This window comes from Macaca nemestrina, chromosome 14, assembly GCF_043159975.1.
Source record: "Macaca nemestrina isolate mMacNem1 chromosome 14, mMacNem.hap1, whole genome shotgun sequence".
NCBI lineage: Eukaryota > Metazoa > Chordata > Mammalia > Primates > Cercopithecidae > Macaca > Macaca nemestrina.
This window is the reverse complement of record NC_092138.1, coordinates 584,472-603,091: the sequence shown is the minus strand read 5'-3', so window position 1 is coordinate 603,091 and position 18,620 is coordinate 584,472. Positions and strand designations below refer to the sequence as shown.

Below are 18,620 nucleotides of genomic sequence, written 5' to 3'. Positions count from 1 at the left end.
ACCCTGGGGACGAGATCCCTTCTCTCCAGGCAGATTCTAGCTGCCCTGGGAAGCCTCTGGGGACTCTCAGGCCAGGAGTCCGCTTGCTGGAAGGGGCCCTGGGAGCAGCCCCGGCCACTGTGCCTCACAGGAACTGGCTGGGAGGGAGGCTGGCAACCCCGGGATTCATCTGGAGGGTGGGGACAGGAACAAAGATGTCGGGGAGGGGGAAAGGGGAGACTCGTGACCAAGGTGACTCCTTTGCCTGCTTGGGCAAAAAATCCCCATGAAGAGTGGCAAAGGGTGTGCCCCGCGGTGCTGCTCCCGACCGGCGGGAAGGGCGACAGGACTAGCTGGCCTTGTAGCTTCACACATTCACACAAACGCCACGAAATACCAAAACGAAAGAGAAACGCTGCTTATACTGATTACTACAGGAGGCCGGCAGTGAGGTAAGTGCGCAGTCTGTGCCGCCGGCCCGTCCTGGAGGGGAGCCAGGTCATGTCTGCCGCAGGCGTTTCGCTACGCGACACTCAGTAGTTCGTCCCCCGTTTCCCTTTCCTGGCACACGTGGTTCCTGACTCTTCTGGAATATGATTATGCTTAGGAAAAACTTTTTATTTCTTTTCATTATTAGAGTTCTTTCAGATAAATAAGCTACTTAAACACATTACACAGAAATGGTTTTCATAAGCACAAAACATGAGAAGCAAACTCGATGTTCAAAGCTGAGCGAAGAATATCAACACCAAATATTCAATGTCCATGAAAAATTACAGAAAAGCTATAACATGAAAAATGCTTCAGATTTGATAAAGTTTTTTTTAAAGATACAAAATTAGACATCCCCTATTAATATCATATAAAACATTGAAGCAAAACGGAGCAGACACAGAAATGATAATGACTGTTAGAGAAAAAAAAATCCCACAGTTGTCCTGCAAAACTTGGTGTACCACTGTGAGGCTGCTTTAATAGTGTAGAAACCCATACTGAGCAGCACCTCTAGGAAGTAAATCTAACAGGTTAATTCCAGACACAATTAACAGAGAAAGTGATTTAAATAATCCAGAACTCACTCCAATATAAGCCACGGTAGAAATTCCGCTCCAACACAACAAAGCAAAAAGTAGGACTTGCTCTCAAGACACAGGTCATGGAGTGCACACGCCGCGTGTGGTGTGTGGTGCATGCCTGTGTGTGCTGCGTGCGCCGTGTGTGGTGTGTGTGCTGCGTGTGCCGCGGCTGCTCTGTGTGGTGCATGCCTGTGTGTGCTGCGTGCGCCGTGTGTGGTGTGTGTGCTGCGTGTGGTGCATGTGCTGTGTGTGCCTGTGCCTGGAGAGCCTCCCGCCAGCCCATGACCAGGCGTGGACAGCCCAAGGAGCCTCCAGTTCACACATGGCTAAACACCTGCCCGTAGGCTCTGGAGTCACACGGCCGCGTGAACGCCTGTGTGAGCCGTGACCGTGAAGACCGGACCAGCGCTTCCGCGAGGCTTCCCATTCCATCTCCAAACCTACTCAAGACGTTCCCCCCCAATGTTTGTTCCTACAGATTTTAAAACCTGAAGTGGCCAAAACAGGGCCAAGGAGCGCCACTGTGCCTCCCGGTGGACGGCCTCTGCCTCCCGGTGACCGCCCCAGTCAGACGAGGTGCTCCGGGGACCCCGGGCTCCCGCACCAGCCCAGCACCCACTTGGCCAGTTACTCTCCAGGCCCCCGGCCAGGGAGCCAAGTACTGATGCTGTGGGTGCTCTTGGCTAACTATTCGGCTGATTTATGTAGCTGGCTCCTAAGGGAGTATCTGGTTAGAACTAAATGACAGAAAAAGAAAGGGAGAGAATCACCTCATTGAAATAACATGTCGGCCACCACCTGGGCTGAGGACCTATCCATCTGCTCCCTGGTCCGCTCGAAGCACCTGCGCGCGAGCTGCTGCTGTCTGGCGTCCTCACTCACCATCAGCTCCCCATAGAGGTACACGCCCATGGCCTGCAGGGCACAGAGGCCAGAGGGCATCAGGCGAAGGCGTGGGCACCCACACACACACACGCACACATGACCTCCTCAGTCTGTGCTTGTTCCACACACACTAGCTGGTCTAGAAACCGTGAAGACCCCAGAGAAGACGGAGACTGCGGGGTGACTGTGCTTTTGGAAGCCACAGTCTGCAATCCCTGTCTCCTCCTTGTTCTCAAAACCCCAAGGAATCCTCAGCTCCCAATTCTCTCCACAGACTCTGACGATTTCGCTGGTGACCGAACGATGAGCCCGCACCATGATGGCCGTGTCAGGAACGCTCTGAACAGAGACGGAGGTGGTTCCCAGATTACCACGTGGAAGGCCTGTGTGGCACGACAGAGATGCGGGACTCCTGCCCCGCAAAGTGTGTCCCTAGGAGTAGCTGGTCTGAGTTCACCCAGCAAGTCCCTCACCTGCCAGGGAACGAGAGCACAGCAGGCAGCAGCCGCAGCGGACACATCACGAGGCCTGCAGAGACCCGACCCGCCCCGCCCGCGCCCTGTCCTCCCCGGCCCTGCACCGCAGCCCGCACCGACTCTGCTGCTTGGGAACGATGCTGCAAACACACCCTATTTTTAAAATAGCTAAGGACGTTCTAAAAGACCCAAGGACCCCTCTGGATCTGCCCACTCCCTCGTGCCAGGCTTAGCTATGCCATGAGTCACATTCCGACTAAACGAAGGGCCTCAAAGACAGCGCAAGAGCTAAACTCCGCAGTGAAGGGTTCAAAAGCGCTGACCTACAAAAGCCCAGACACGGTGATCCTTAGTTGTCAAAGATCAGGATTCTAAATATACTGCAGTGATTTCTGGTCTTCTGAATGGACCTTAAAGTTGCTCTTAAATTCTGTGCTTCTACTCCTGGTATGTTTTTCCAGACACCTCTTGCTCTGCTGTGCAAATGTGACATTTCTTCTGGTACAAAGGAATGTACTTTTCTTTGTGGGAATAATGAGGCCTCGGGCCTCACTGGCTGGCTGTCCCCACACTGAGACCCTATCAAAAGTCCTTTTGTTTGCCTCACTCCCACTCTCCACCCCAGCTGGAAGGCAGCTCCACGCTGTCACCCACAGCGCGTGGCAGGCCACTCACTCGGAGGCGGAGGGAGTGGAGAGTGGGGAAATGGGGTGGGTGTGGGAGGCTGTGACGTGTCACAGGACACACCTGTTGGTGACCTGACAAACTGCGGACATCGAGGCAGCCGATGAGGGTCTCCCCAGATCCGCTCCCGCACACGCACTGCCTGTGAGCTCCTAGGAAGGGGACGGCTGTCCCCGGTGAACAGTGAGAAAAGCTCCCACAGAGAGGAACCTGCCTAGCACAGCACAGCAGGTGCAGGTACAGACCGACTGTCCCGTCAGGGTTCTCCCAGTCTGACTTGCACGTGTACTTTCAATGAGGGCCACTGATCAGGGATCTACCGCACGGCATCACCAAGCGACAAGCATGGCCTAGCAGGTGCTGGAGACGCCGTGAAGTGTGAGCATGCAGCATCGGATGACATGTGGGCCACAAGGCAGCACTGAAGGTGCCCAACTCAATCCTTCAAAGACACTGAGAGAGGAAAAAAGCAGCTCAGAAGTATCAGTGCTAGGTAAGATCCTACCAGTCCTTAAGAATCTCTGGGACAGATTTATTTGTTATGAAAGAGATACTGAGAACGTGGGTTCCTGTGTGAAGTGCAGGGGACAGCCTTTACGGAACCCCCATCCGCTGCAGGATGACACCTACCTGATCCTCCTGAAGGAACCGCTCCACACTTTCATAGGCTTTTGTGAACTTGTGCTTAACAATGAGTTCACACCACCGATGGCGAACCTGGAGGAACAAGAGAGCGCCCAGTGAGAAACGTGCGGGCAGGCACCGCAGCCACCGGGCCCAGCGACCGGCAGCCTCTGTATTCCAGAAAGCTGTGCTCTCAAATGGACTGGCCTTGTTGACACACTTAGTTTTACGTTTTCTTTTAGTTTTTTTTTTTTTCACTTTTTATTTTCTTTGAGAAAGAGACTCGCTCTGTCACCCAGGCTGGAGTGTAATGGCACGATCTGGTTCACTGCAACCTCCGCCTCCTGGGTCCAAGCAATTCTCCTGCCTCAGCCTCCCGAGTAGCTGGGACTACAGGCGCCTGCCATCACACCTCGCTAAATTTTGTAGACGGGGTTTCACTATGTTGGCCAGGCTGGTCTCGATCTCCTGACCTCGTGAGCCACCCGCCCCAGCCTCCCAAAGTGCTGGGATTACAGGCGTGAGCCACTGCGCACGGTCAGTTTACTCTTTAAAGAAAGAAGCCACAGTGCTAATTAGGGCTGCCAGGCAACTTCAGAGGGAAAAGCAGGTGTTTCACTGTTTTAAACATGATTTTGCAAGATGACAGACACTAAACGCAAGGTGTAACGAGGAAATTCCACACACATTCCGACCGTGCTGCAGGGTGTGACAGTCAGCGCTCCCTTTCAAACCACCACTCCCTAAGCTCCCGCAGCAGATCTGGCTCAGCGCTGCTCATGTGTGGCAGACACAGCAAGAGGCAGAGACGCTGCTCTCACGTTCCCCGGAAGCGGCAGCGCTCCCTTCTCAGAGTCTGGGGAAGGAGTGAGCCCAGGACACCCCGAGGTGGATAGTTCCTGCTGCGTATCCACATGCGTGCAGGTCCGCACAACGTACTGGAAACAGACAAGCTAAAGGTGGATGCCGTTCTTTTAAAAGATAGATTTCATCAGAAGCTCACCTGCAGGAATTCGGAGGGAACTCCCACTCCCACCCTCTTCGAACCTCCAGACACAGTGGGAGAGTCCGATGCTAGCCCCGGCCGCCCTCTGGACACAGGCACAGCCCCCCGCACAAGGTATTCCCCACACCCCAGCGCAGGCGGCATCTCTCGGCGCTGCAGGTTCCTTCTCTACAAGAAGATTCACCTACAATTTGTTTTCCAGAATCCAGTCCGCTGCCTTTCTCTACTGCACCAAAGCCCTCTCAGTCATACCAAGTCAACCATTCTATACTCCATTACCGAACCGACATCGCCATATGTGGAAGTGATTACGTGTATTTTAGGAGAACCTCCTTCCATCACGCCTTGTTTTTACCGACGGTGAAAGCGGGAGATACTCTACAGTGACGTGTTTGCGGCAATAATAAAATGTAAGCAACGTCAACATTTTGGCGATGGTCCCTGTAAAGGACATCACCATCCACTGACCTAGCTGGCTCTCTCCTTTAATCTACTCTAAAGAGGTTCACATGCAAACAGTTAAGATTGAAGGAGAGAAACCAATCTTTCGGAAGGATCCTTCCCCCAAGCCACAGTGCCCCGTGCGACAGTGTTAACTTGGGAATTCTGCCGGGCGGCCTGGGCTTGGAGGCAGCCAGGCCCTTTGAAGAACTGAAGTGGCCTCTGGGAGGGGCTGACAGCCTCTGCCCTCAGAGCAAACGGGGAGGCTGGGGCGGCAAAATCTTTCCACCTTCAACAAAATGTGCTTTCCTGTACAGCCAACAGAAATTGACAACAGACTATACGAGGAGGAGCCCTCCACTTCCCCAACAGCAAGAACAAGTGACCAGAGCTCAAAGAAGCCAGCTCACCATCACACGCCAGAGGAAGCCACCAGAAGAAACCGCGCCCAGCTGTGGACAACCCAAACTGTCCCTTGGACGCCTCCATCCCTCATCTCTCTTCCAACTCGCAGCCACCTAAATGTGCCATCTGCCAGGTCCACACGCCAGCAGAGGTGCCATCTGCTGTGAGCTTTGTGAAGACGGGCACCAGCTCCCCGAGGTGGAAGGGGCTTTCGGGCAAGCCGGTCTGATCTGGAGGGATGGCTGCGTACGGACGGAGGGACAGCGGGGATGGCCGCGTACGGACGGAGGGACAGCGGGGATGGCCGCGTAGGGACGGAGGGACAGCGGGGATGGCCACGTAGAGACGGAGGGACAGCGGGGATGGCCGCGTACGGACGGGAGGGACAGCGGGGATGGCCGCGTACAGACGGGAGGGACAGCTGAGATGGCCGCGTACGGACGGAGAGACAGCAGAGGATGGGAGGGACAGCAGGGATGGCCGCGTACGGACGGGATCGACAGCAGGGATGGCCGCGTACGGACGGGAGGGACAGCAGAGGACGGAGGGACAGCGGAGGACGGAGGGACAGCGGAGGACGGAGGGACAGCGGAGGACGGGGGGACAGCGGAGGACGGGGGGACAGCGGAGGACGGGGGGACAGCGGAGGACGGAGGGACAGCGGAGGACGGGGGGACAGCGGAGGACGGGGGGACAGCGGAGGACGGGGGGACAGCGGAGGACGGGGGAACAGCGGAGGACGGGGGGACAGCGGAGGACGGGGGGACAGCGGAGGACGGGGGGACAGCGGAGGACGGGGGAACAGCGGAGGACGGGGGGACAGCGGAGGACGGAGGGACAGCGGAGGACGGGGGGACAGCAGGGACGGGGCTGCTGCTCTGAGACTTACGGAGACAGCCTCATTTTCTTAACGGCACAAGAGAAACCTACTTGTGGCAGCTTTTAGGGAGGGTCCCTTAGGTGAGACCTGTCGGCTTCTAAGTATTCTTTAAGTGTTCTAACCACCGATGCTTGTCTGATCTGGCCACACCACACGACCGCGGTCATTCTAAAGCTTGGAGGACGTTATAAATTTGATTGTGAGAATGGAGGGTTTCGCCTCTCCTTTTCTTTCTGTGCTTTCCTTCGTATTATTTACACACAGAAACAACAAAGCATCAACTGGGGCTTATTTCCTAGTAGAACGAGGCCCTCGGTGGAGGTGGGGGCAGGAGGCAGCGCAGCCACAGCTGGCGCAGGTCCAGGAGATGGCGGGTGAAAGACACGCTTTCACCGCGAATCTGAAGTCAGTATTTCCACTTTTCTTACTGTTAGAAATAGTTTGTTGTCAAGATTAATAAGAGACCCAGGCTTGTGACCCCTGGAGGCTCACAGCAACCAGGAAGGACAGACCAAGCCCGTCTCCCACCCCCACTCCCTTTCCCACCCCACGAAGAGAAGATACAAACAACAAGTCTTTTCATTACAGAGAGCTAAGTGTGTGTCAATATTTCGGCGACAGGATGCTGAGAAGACATCGCAGGCCAGATAGTTCCTGCTCACGCGCTGCCTTCACTTCTCTTCGTTCCTTTGAGAAACAAAGAAAATCCTTATTTTTCTCCCCCAAACTCTCAAGGACCCACAACTCACACGCCATTCATCACCACGGGGAGCGGGGACGACATCAGTCTCACTGAAGCCCGGCAGTACCTCCGAAGGAGCCCTGACAGAATATCCGTCTCCAGACCACCGAGGGGCTTCATGGTCGTGAAAGACGCTCCGCCTCCTACAGCAAGCTCCTCGCAGCGAGAAGGCAGGAAAGCCCCACGGCCAGGGAGCTGGGGCCAGAGCTCCACAGTGTGCCCCAGAGGACAGCTGTGCAGTCTAGAGGTCTGCTCTTATTTCTTAATTTATTAACGAGGCTGGTCAACGGGTCTGTCTGTAATGTCCTCAGTCAGAATAAAAACAAACAGAATGCTGCATGCTCCCAGGACAGTGCCTGGCACCAGCGGGCACCCCTCACTGTGTCTTCCGGTCCCCAGCCTCCCCACAGCACCTGGCGGGGAGACCGGCCGCCCTGTGGACCCGAGCAGTTGTCTTCTCTGCACAGTTAGGAAGGGGTCTGCTTTTGAGGGGTGAAAGCCACACTGACTGGCTGCCTCTCTGCTCCCACCCTGTCTGGGAGCCGGGGGAGTGCTGGAGGCGGGCCCAGGCTCCCCCAGAGCCACAGCACTGTGCTGTCCCGGGCCTAGCAAAGCAGATGCTGGCAGGAGCGCATGACCCGGGCTCCTGGGGAGAGCCAGTTGTGAGCAGCTGTGGGGGTCAGAGGGACCTGCTAAGAAAGTGTGTCCCCTCCCCCACTCCTCCCCAGGCCTGGAAGGCGGCAGGAGAACCTCATCAGACCCTTCCCCAGCCAGAGGCTACCCCAAGCCTAGACTGCACTGGAGATCTGAACTTTAAATCTGAAATTAGGGTAAGGGCTTGGCTCCCTAGGAGACGGGACAAAGTGCAGCTGGGGATAGGGATGGGGGAAAAATGTAACTTTCATTTTAGACCCAACCAGACAGACACTGATCAGCAAATGAATCACACCCCAAAACAAGTCAGTTTCTATTTCCCAGCTTTTTAGAATTCTTTTTTCTGATTAATGCACAAGATACTGTAAGGCCTTCCCCTCATCCCTGTCCCCAGGGACTGTCTTCAGTCCCTACTGTGGAGGTGGCCACTGTGCCAACGTGTTTTACACACAATGTGTTTTTCCTTTTCCTTCTAACAAAGATAACTTCATGGATTGCATTCCTCTGTACCCTGATAAAAATATAGATTTACTTTACACAATTACACTGATATTTAACAGAATATCTTGACTTAGGATTCTCGTGAGTGCGGGCAGAGACTTCCCATTCCCTGTATTAATGGTTGCAGGGTCGTCTGTGATACTCCACATATTTCTATGATTAGCGAGACCCTGACAGGCAGACACTGTTCACAGCCTAACAGGAAAGACAAACCACCTCTGATGCAATGTAACACGAGGTGCGGTCAGCCCGTGCCCCGAGCGTAGCTGGGTGCTACTCCCCAGACGTGGCGTGTCCGGATCAGGGTGTACGTCTTCACTTTGAGAGACTCCTAAATTGCCTTCCATGAGGGTGTAGCAATTTACACTCCTGCCAAAATCGATGTGAGACCCCACTTTCCTGAACCATCACCACTACTGAATCATCAAACTTTTGATAAGTGAAAAATGGTGTCTATGAGGTCCTTCATTTTTTAATTGAGAGAGAACTTGAGGAAGGGACTAATTAGGAGGTTGGGGACAGTATTATGGACACCAGCCAGGTACGGTGAAGTACCAGAGACCATGGAAGCGGCAGCTACCCACCGGCCTGAAGAGATGGGAGGCTGTTTCTGCAACAGAGAGAGCTAGAGCCTGGGAGGGGCTGCAGGAGGAACGAGGGAGCCCCCATTCCCGTCGGGCAGCTTAGGCATTCTATTACCAGTTGAGTATGGCTGTTTTCTTTTCTTTTGTTTGTTTGAGGTAGGGCCTTGTTCTGTCATCCAGGTTGCAGTGGCTCACCGCAGACTCCACCTCCCAGGCTCAAGCGATCCTTTGGGCTCAGCCTCCCAAGCAGCTAGGACTACAGGCGTGTACCACCACACCCAGCTAATCTTTTTTTAAATTACTTTTTGCAGCAATGGGGTCTCTTTGCCCAGGTTGGTCTCAAACTCCTGGGCTCAAGCCATCCTCCCACCTTAAGCTTCCCAAAGTGCTGGGATTCTAGGCGTGAGCCACCACGCCCCAGCAGTTTTTTCATGCGCATAAAATCCTTTCTAGTAACTGTCTATTCATACTCTTTCCCATGTTTTTCCTATTGGATCACTGGCTTTTTCCAGTTAACCTGCTGAGTGTTTGAACACCAGGGAAATCAGCTCGTCTCCGATAAAGCTGCAGCTTTGTCCAGGTTTGTTGATCTGTCTTTCTGACTTTGTTCATGGTGGCTTTGCTTGTATTTCTTAATTGCATACAGCTGAGTTTATCTATTTTCTTCTTCCTATGGCTTCTCAGTTCTCTTCATTTATGTTTAATGTTTCATGGGTACATATGCCAGAAGTAATCAAATGGTACACTTTAAATATTCACATTTTTTAATATAGTTGAAAAATTTAAGGGCCTTTAAAACCGTGACTAAAATTCATCAAGTCACTCCGAATGCATGTCAGGAATCACCGAGAGCCTAGAGTCGGCACATATTTCAGTCTTACACAGACCCCAGACCCTGACCAACGGGGCGAGGGAGGAAAATGATCAAGTAGGTGTGGGAGGGAAGGAGAGTGGGCAAGTGGAGAAACAACAAGACGGCAGAAGGGAAACAGGGACACGGCACGGAGAAGTGAGACCAGAGCTGCCCGTGGCAGTACAAGCACAGGGTCCTGGACACCCCGTGGCAGTACGAGCACAGGGTCCTGGACACCTGCAGCACCCACGCCTCTGCCTTGGTGCCAGCCTCTCAAGTACCCGACACCTCGCCTACCAAGGACGTGCTCATCTCTTCCCTCTGCCGCTGCTGGTGCTGACGCTGAGTGGCAGACAAGCAGGTGGCCTGGGAGGGGGAAGAGCAGGTGTGGCCTGGGCCTGGCTGGCCTCCTGGCCGCCGGAAATGAGCGAGAGCTCACATATGGAATAAATTAGCACAGCCTCGCAAGAAGGGGCATCTGGGTCTCTGGATCCTTTCCATGTCATCACAGTGAAGCTGACTTGCACAACACACAGGTGTGCACTCCTGAATACTTTAGTCCAATAAAAATTACTTTGAAAATCTGCTTTGCAAAGTTTTCTGCTTATGGGGCACGCTAAACAGAAAAAAATGAGGGTGCTGCCCTCACTCAGTGTGCAGGTGCGGTTTACACAGGTGCCATTTACCCTGCTGGAAAGGGACTGCAGCACTTTTCAGGTTTCCACAGCCTCCATGAACACAGGGTAATGACAGCAAAGATTTCAACGTTCTCCCAGGAGCGCTCCACACGGCTGGATCTTCGAGGCTGGGTGCAGGTGGGAGGGTCTTGGAATCCAGGGTGAGAGGAATGAAGGGCAGGTATGTGGAGGCCAATTCACAGCAGGCACATATCTGACGTAGAGAATTAAAATTCTCAAGGAATCCAAGTAATGGTTCCAGGACCGTGGACCCTACCCCAGTAAGAGACCACTCACTGGGGTAGAACGGGGTATGTCTGTGGTACAGGCCTGAGCCACCTGGGAGGCCTGAGCAGACAGGCAGCCTGGGTATCCAAAAGGCAGGTGGAAGGAAGCACACACACAGATGCTGGCTATGAGGATGGGGCTCACTGATCCCAAGCACGTTCATGGCAGCCAACTGCACGACAGGCACCGGGAAACGGTGCAGGGCAGAGTGATGGTCAGTACAAACACGTGCGCATACTTGTGTGTGCAGACGTATCCACAAATGTGCATCTCTAGAACACACAGACACACACTGAAATCAAAGTGTTCTTTTCCAACGCTTTCCCTCACTACACGCAATGCAGTCTGGTATTTTTATTCTCTTCGTTTTGTTTTTTGAGACCGAGTCTCACTCTGTCGCCCAGGCTGGAGTGCAGTGGTGCGATCTCGGCTCACTGCAACCTCTGCCTCCCGGGTTCAAGCAATTCTCCTTCCTCAGCCTCCAGAGTAGCTGGCAACAGAGACATGTGCCACCAGGCCCAGCTAATTTTTTTGTATTTTTGGTAGAGACAGGGTTTCCCCATGTTGGCCCAGCTGGTCTTGAACTCCTAACCTCAAATGGTCCACATACGTCAGCCTCCCAAACTGCTGGAATTACAGGCGTGAGCCACCGCGCCTGGCCTCTTCTTTCCTTTTTTAAAATGCTGGTTGGTGACCTACTAGATTGATTTCATGACCCACTGTGTCTTGACTCCCCCACAGTGTGAAAACCTGCACACCAGCTCGGCTTCCAGAGCCCGATGCTCCAGGCTGGACCCTTGTCGGCTCAGGCAAGCTGCTCTGACCAGACCCCACTCCAGCTCCAGCTCCCCAGGATGGGGGTCAGAAGAGCGCCAGCGTGCAGGGAGCGCCACAGACAGGCTGGGCTGGCACCAGACAGGAGGTAGGAACCACTTGGCTGAGGAAAAGCCTGGGCCGGGTCTGAGACTCGCAGCAGGACAGCAGAGGGAGCAGGGGAGCCCCAGGAGCAGTAAGGGCCTGGGAAGAGCTGGGGCTTTTCAGGCCGTCTCCTGAGAGGGGCCCCAGGGACAGGCACTGGGGAATCTTGCAAACCATTTGTAAAGACGGCTCCCTGAGCCTTGGCCCAGCCTCAGCCCCAGCCAGACGCCACTTCTGCCTTTGCAGGAAACTTATCACACACTACCCAAGAGGTTCCGTGGAGCTGAACTCCGAAGGCTCAGAAACACAGTGCGGAGGGGAGCCTGCTCCTCCGACTTCCCGCAACGCTAGAAAAATGGCACACGCCCAGGAGGGCCGTTCAGAAACCACACCTCGGATTCGGAACACAGGTCCCATGACAACGGGCACGTCTCTATGTCCATAACTAGGATACGGTGAAGGGGGCTCCCCCTTATTTGATTGCTTTTTTCTTGGAAATAGAAAAGCTGCTGAAGCTTCCTCACAACTTGAACCACTCTAATCTCTTCTTAAAAATAATCTTTTTAAAGACAGAGTCTCACTCTGCCGCTCAGGCTGCCGTGCAATGGCATGATCGTGGCACACTGCAGCTTCCAAATCCTGGGATCAAGTGATCCTCCCACCTCAGCCTCCCAAGTAGTTGGAACTACAGGTGCATGCCACTATGCCTGGATAATAGTGGCACCCTGTCTCTATAAAAAATACAAAAACTCCTAGGCTCAGCCTCCCAAAGTGCTGGGATTACAGGCATGAGCCTGGCCCCTAATCTCTTTTTAACTCAAGATATCTTCATGTTTCAGAACCAGAGTCCTGGTAAACTCTAGAACACAGGCTGGTAAATTTTTTCTTTCAAGAGCCAGATGTTGAGCATTTTTGGCTTTTTGGTCAAAGAAGCCTTAGATAACAAGTAAATACGTGGGAATGGCATGGCTGCCTTTGGATAAAACATTATTTACAAGAACAGGCAGTGGGCTGCACAGGCTCAGGCTGGGGTTGGCTGATCCTTGCTCTAGAACGGGTGTCCACGTTATGGCTCCCAGAGCACAGCATACACGGTGGTACACTGGTGTTTGCCCCCCAGCATCCACCAATACGATGTCGCTCAACACAGATGAGGCAAAAGGTGAACAATGGCCCTGTGAGTGGGTGTGGGCCAGCTTTAGCACGGCCCCACCAGAAAATCCGGGGTGCTCCTAAACGCTGGTCCTTATTCTTCCCTCTGCAGATCAAATTCCCCTATACAAAGAAACATGCTCTGGCATTCATCCTGAGTCAGACTCATTAAAAAGGGGTACTGTGTCTTTAGAGTACCCCAATACCGGAGACAGAGTCTGAAAACCAGTGTCTTAAAGAAAATCTGTGCCTGGAAAATCAGCTGCATCCACCAGGGCCTGAGCAGACGTGGCTACAGGAGCGAGACAGAGCGGATGAGCCAGTTCACCCAACTTGGTTCCGAGAGCCGCAGTGCCACCACCAAGACCATCAAGACCAAAGACAGGAACGGCCCCCGCTGTCTTCCACGGCAGTCCCGGAGCCAGGATTCAGTTTGGTGCACGCTCGTCACCATGCTTAGAAAAGCACATAGGGCTCCTTCTGGTAGCTGCTTTCATTGCTTTATTTTTAAACATTTAAAAATTATAAGCAGATGACTATACACAAATACGGAATCCAGTGTACATGAAATTCTAGCCAATCATGTCAAATTCAATTTTGATCTTTCCAACAGCAACAATCAATACAGATACTTATCCAGTATCCCAAATTCAAAAATCCAAACTCTGAACTGCTGCAGTGAGCATTTTGTGTGTGTGCACGCGTGCATGAGTGTGTGTGTGTGCGCGCGCGCGGGGGCAGGGGGCCGTGGGCGGGTCATGTCAGCACTCAAAAAGTTTGGGATATTGAAGCATTTCAGAGTTTGGATTTTCAGATTTGGGAAACAACCAGTTAAGTATAATACAAATATCCTAATAACTGAAAAAAAAATCTGAAATCTGAAACATTTCTGGTCTCAAGCATCTTGGGTAGGGGAGGCTTGACCTGTATATTACTTTGGGTTTTTCCTTCTCTCTGCTTGCCACTGTTGCATTGACTGGCATGTGCCCTTCTGTTCACACACTACAGCTCACTGTCTTTCCGTCTTCCGATGACACTGCAAAGTCTCAGGCATGTCCTAGTAGCCTTCAGCCTTTTAACAAGAAAGTTATGCTGGGGCCAGCAGACGGGGGCAAAGGAAGTCTGCTGTGACACTAGACGGCACTGCTGCGGCCATAGCTCATCCAGCAGGCCCGGGTTCACTCTGAGTGATCTGACGCATCCACATCTCCCAGCTCACCTCTGCAGCCCAGAGACCAGCTTCCAACGTGCCCCCACCGGCCACTCTCAGAGTCGGGCTTGCAGTCTTCCCAGCTTCCACTGCTCTCTGCACTGCCACGTCCTTCTCCGCTAGTCTGTTGTATTATTTACAGTATCATGCAAGTCTGGGGAGTGCACAGGCCTCTGGGCCACCTTTGGGCCTGTCGCAACGCCCAGCACATAGTACATGCTTGATAAATGCTTCTGAGTGAATGTACCACTTTTGAAAACTTGGAATGCTTTTCGGCTACTCTGAAATTATAATGCACAGTTAGAGGCTATAAAATGCTATGAAGAATGCCACTAGTCCTATTCATAACAGGAAGCACTCCCCTTTCTTTTCAGTCCTTTTGATTTTCAAATTTACTGAAGAAGGAAAAAAAAAAATCTGTCCAGGGAACATGATCTGGGAAGCCCATTAAACCTCATTTAGAGTTCCATTTTATTTCTGTAAACAGAAAGACCAGGGCTCATGGCTTTTCTAAGTTAATAAGTCTACCCTGCAATAAACAAACCTGCTTTGTCAATTTGTGTCCTTAAATTAGATTGAACTTGGCTTTACAGTGGGCTGACTGGCTGGTAAGGGGTCTCTGCGGAGGAGCCACAAGGCAGACGGCGTTCCAGTGGGGCACTGCCCCGGGGGCCTCTGGAGCGGTGGAGGCCGCCGACCCGCGCGGTCCCACAAAGGAGGAAAAGAACCTCTCACTGTGCGGTGATCACATCAGGGCTGTCCACACTTGTGTTTTCATTCTTTTCTTTTCTCTCTCAGCCTTTTCTGCTCCTTATTTCCGAAGGGCTGCAATCTGAATGTTATTTTTTAAACTAAAGGAAATTAAAAGTTACTTTATTTGCTGCCACAAAGCCAGGTTAGTCAATTCCTAGGCACAGGGTTAAGAGGACAAATGAAGTACTGGAGGCTCTCACTGCCCTTGCTGGAGTCAGTTCCTACAGCTCTTGTCTACATCTCACCGGGTAGAGCGAAAGCGGCAGCAATGTGCAAAATGGGGGGCATCTCAGGTGCTGCCAGGGCCATCACACTCGACATGCACATGGAGATCACGGTGAGGGTCAAGAGTGATGACAAGCATCAAACACTGACGTCAAATACAAACATCAAGTATGACAAAAGAGGCAACCTTGCTCACTTGTGTGGTCTTGGACAAATCTTAACTACTTTTGAAAACGTGGAATGCTTCTTATTTTCCTCCAAATAGGCTCTTTTAAATAACATTCGTGCTATTAAAGGCTCCAAAAAGTACAACGTGGGAGCCCACGTGGGGTCCACTTTGAAATACGGCACAGTTTGCCTTCCTTCCATACTGAGACTGCTCACTGAATGGCTGTCCATCTCAATACGTAATTCTGAAATTAGAAAATAATACACTCCACCTTCTTTCTCCAATCTGTTGACAAGAACTCACAGCTGAAAAGGACTCTTACTGCTGGCAGAAACAGTGACCGCGGTCACCTCCTCTGATGAGCTCTGGGGACATCTGCCCCTTCCCTCGCTTTCTCTGGAGGTGAATTCAGCCTGGAGGGCCTCCCCAAGTCTGAGGGATGGCTGACTCTCTCCCAGCACCTTGCTGTGTCAGACATGAAATCCAGGAAACATCATTCTCCAACAAGTAAGTCGACTGGGCACTGAGGATAAAATGGTGACTAAAACAGATAAGCACTTGCCCTCTAGAGGCTTACAGTTCAGTAGGAAGTTTAAGAAAAATCCAGTAAACCAGCAAGTATAGACTCATGTTGGTGACAAATGCCAGGAAAGGCTGCACGAGGCACAGGGAGTGCACGGGGCTGCGGCAGGAGTGTGGTCATAGAGAGCTCCCTGAGAAGGGCCACACACACTGACGCCTAAAGGAGGACAAGAAACCCACCACTCGCAGGGGCATCCTGAGCCCCAGCAGCTTCCACCCACACCACGTTTTACTCCACGAAAGAGACTCAGCCTTCCCTCCCCTTCTCTTCTCAGTGGCCATTTCCTCTGATACCCTTCTCTTCAAGAGCTAGAGAAACAGGCTCTTAAAAATAAACTCCAGAGACCAAAGAACTAAAACTACACAACTTTTTGGAAAGACACAGGCATAAATTTTCATGACCCTGGCAATGATTTTCAACAAAACAAAGGAGATACACCGAACTTCATTAAAGTTAAAATCTTTAAGGCCAGGTACGGTGGCTCACGCCTGTAATCCCAGCACTTTGGGAGGCCAAGACGGGCGGATCATGAGGTCAGGAGATTGAGACCATCCTGGCTAACACGGTGAAACCCTGTCTCTACTAAAAAATACACACACAAAAAAAAAAAAAAAAGAAAAAGAAAAACTAGCCGGGCGAGGTGGTGGGCGCCTGTAGTCCCAGCTACTCGGGAGGCTGAGGCAGGAGAATGGCTAAACCCGGGAGGCGGAGCTTGCAGTGAGCTGAGATCACACCACTACACTCCAGCCTGGGCAACAGAGCCAGACTCCATCTCCAAAAAAAAAAAAAAAAAAAGTTAAAATCTTTAGACCTCAAGGGATACCATCATCAAAATGAAAAGACAACCCAAAGAATAAGAGAATATTTTTGCAAACTGTATTTGGTAAGGAGCGTGTATCTAGACTATATAGAGAACTATTATAACTCAGTAATACAAAGACAAACCAATTTAAAAATGAGCAAAAGGTCTTGCTAGACCTTTCTCCAAAGAAGATATGCAAATGGTCAACAGGGGAAAAAAAGCAATGACGACGACAGTGGGGTCCAAGTCACGCCCAACAGGGTGGCTAAAATCACAAAGACGGACCGTGACAAGTGCTGGCGGAGCCCGAACCCATACTCACTGCTACAGAAAATGGAAGATGGTCCAGCCATAGTAGCAAACACACTGGCAGTTCCTCAAAAGGTTAAACAAGCGTTACCACACAATCCAGCAATTCTACTCCTAGGAATATACCTAAGAGAAGTGAAAGTGTATGTCCACACAAAACCTTACACACACGTGCTCACAGCAGCATTCTTCACAGCAGTTAAAAGCGGAAACACCATCCATGTCCATCACTGATGCACGGAGAAACAAATGCCGTCTGTCCACATGACTCAAAATATTTGGCAGGAAAAACGAATGACGTAATTATATATGCTACAAAGAAGGATGATCCCCAAAAACATTATGCTAAGTCGAAAGAAGCCAGTCACGAAAGACCAAATATCACACATAATTCCACTTATGTGAAGGCCCAGAACAGGCAAATCCACAGAGACAGAAGAACGGGGGCTTGCCCAGGACGGGGGAGCTAGGGATGCAGCCAAAGGGCACTGGGTTTCTTTTGGGGATGATAAAATGTTCTACAAGTAATTGAGGTGACGGTTGTACAACTCTGTGAATATATTAAAAACGACTGACTTGTATACTTTAAAATGGGTGAACTTCATGGTATGTGAGGTATAGCTCAAAAGTCATTAAAAACAACTACCCCTCACCCTAAGAGCCGAGTTGAGAACGGCTGTTTTGGCGAAAGGCACAATTCCACGCGGTCTGCTGGAGAAAAGCGACCGGTGCCCTGAGAGCCGAGGCCATGGGGGACGGTCAGTTGTGGGCTGCTCCTGGTGGCTGGTTCCCTCGGCGCCTGGGAACTTCCTGTGCCCAGCCTGGGCATCCGCTTCCACCCGCGGATGGACAAAACCAGGTGGTCTACCGAACACAGCTCCATGTGGTTCAAGGTTGCAGCAAAGCAATGTGCAGAGACTGAACAGCCTAGAAATCATTTTTAGTGCCACCCTACGAAGTTTAGCTGATCTCTACTGTGTTTATGTTCTAAATTTCATACCCTCCCATCCTCACAAAACTCCACCATCTACATGGAGAGCGGGCCTGGGAACGTGCTTCCGCAAGCTGACTCCGTGCGAGCGGCCCGAACACGAGGGGTGGAGCCCACACCCTATCTGTGCTGCGAGGTTCTCACAGCCTGAAGGCCGGACAGATCCACCTCTCACATCCTGGTGTGCCACCGTTCTAGAGAGCAGAGACGGTGCACAGGAAAGGCACCGGAAGGAAGAAATGCCATCTGGAAAGCTATGCTGCGAGCTGTGGCAAAGTGAGCCCTCTCTTTCAGGGTATTTAAGGTATGCTTTAAATGTGAATATGGCTCAGTTTACAATTGTAAAAAGAGATGGCAGTGTTCAAAGAAAATTGTGTGGTTTTTAGTGTGGGTTTCAGAACAGAAATCTGATACAAACGTATGTAAACTACTGACTGAGCTGTAAAGAACCCAGAGGCACCAATTAAAGCCCAATGCACTAATGCCACTCAAGAAACCTTTGGACACAAAATGAACTGAGATGCTGCTGTTTTCCTGGCTATACGGGAAGAAGAGTATCAGGGCACTGCTACTTAGACCCCAGAAAATGTGTAAATCTCCATCTCCATCTCCATCTTTCTGAGAAAATCTATACAGACTGGAGTGCGTCCCATGGAGCAAACGCAGAGGCCCTCCCATCCTCAGAGGTCTGTGACCGTGGACCTGCTGCTGAACCCTGTGCAAGACGGCAGGGACACTCTGCAACCACTGACT

The 18,620-nt window shown here is 51.8% G+C and overlaps 1 protein-coding gene across 19 annotated transcripts in view; it reads right to left on the bottom strand.

Moving 5' to 3' along the window:
• AOPE (aminopeptidase O (putative)) overlaps positions 1-18,620 on the bottom strand; it is a 386,190-nt gene that overhangs the window by 26,041 nt on the left and 341,529 nt on the right. For 9 of the 19 annotated variants that reach the window (XR_011612948.1, XR_011612943.1, XM_071078736.1 and 6 more), the window contains 2 exons: positions 3,731-3,817; positions 1,826-1,970 (listed from right to left, as the gene is read on the bottom strand). Coding sequence is in view for 15 of the 19 variants with exons in the window: in XM_071078736.1 (XP_070934837.1) it covers positions 1,827-1,970; positions 3,731-3,817 (231 nt within the window). In the remaining 4 variants the exon portion in view is untranslated. Of the gene's footprint in view, positions 1-1,825; positions 1,971-2,489; positions 3,554-3,730; positions 3,818-18,620 lie in introns of those variants that run through there. The other 10 variants (XR_011612942.1, XM_071078740.1, XM_071078738.1 and 7 more) reach the window with 2 other exon arrangements.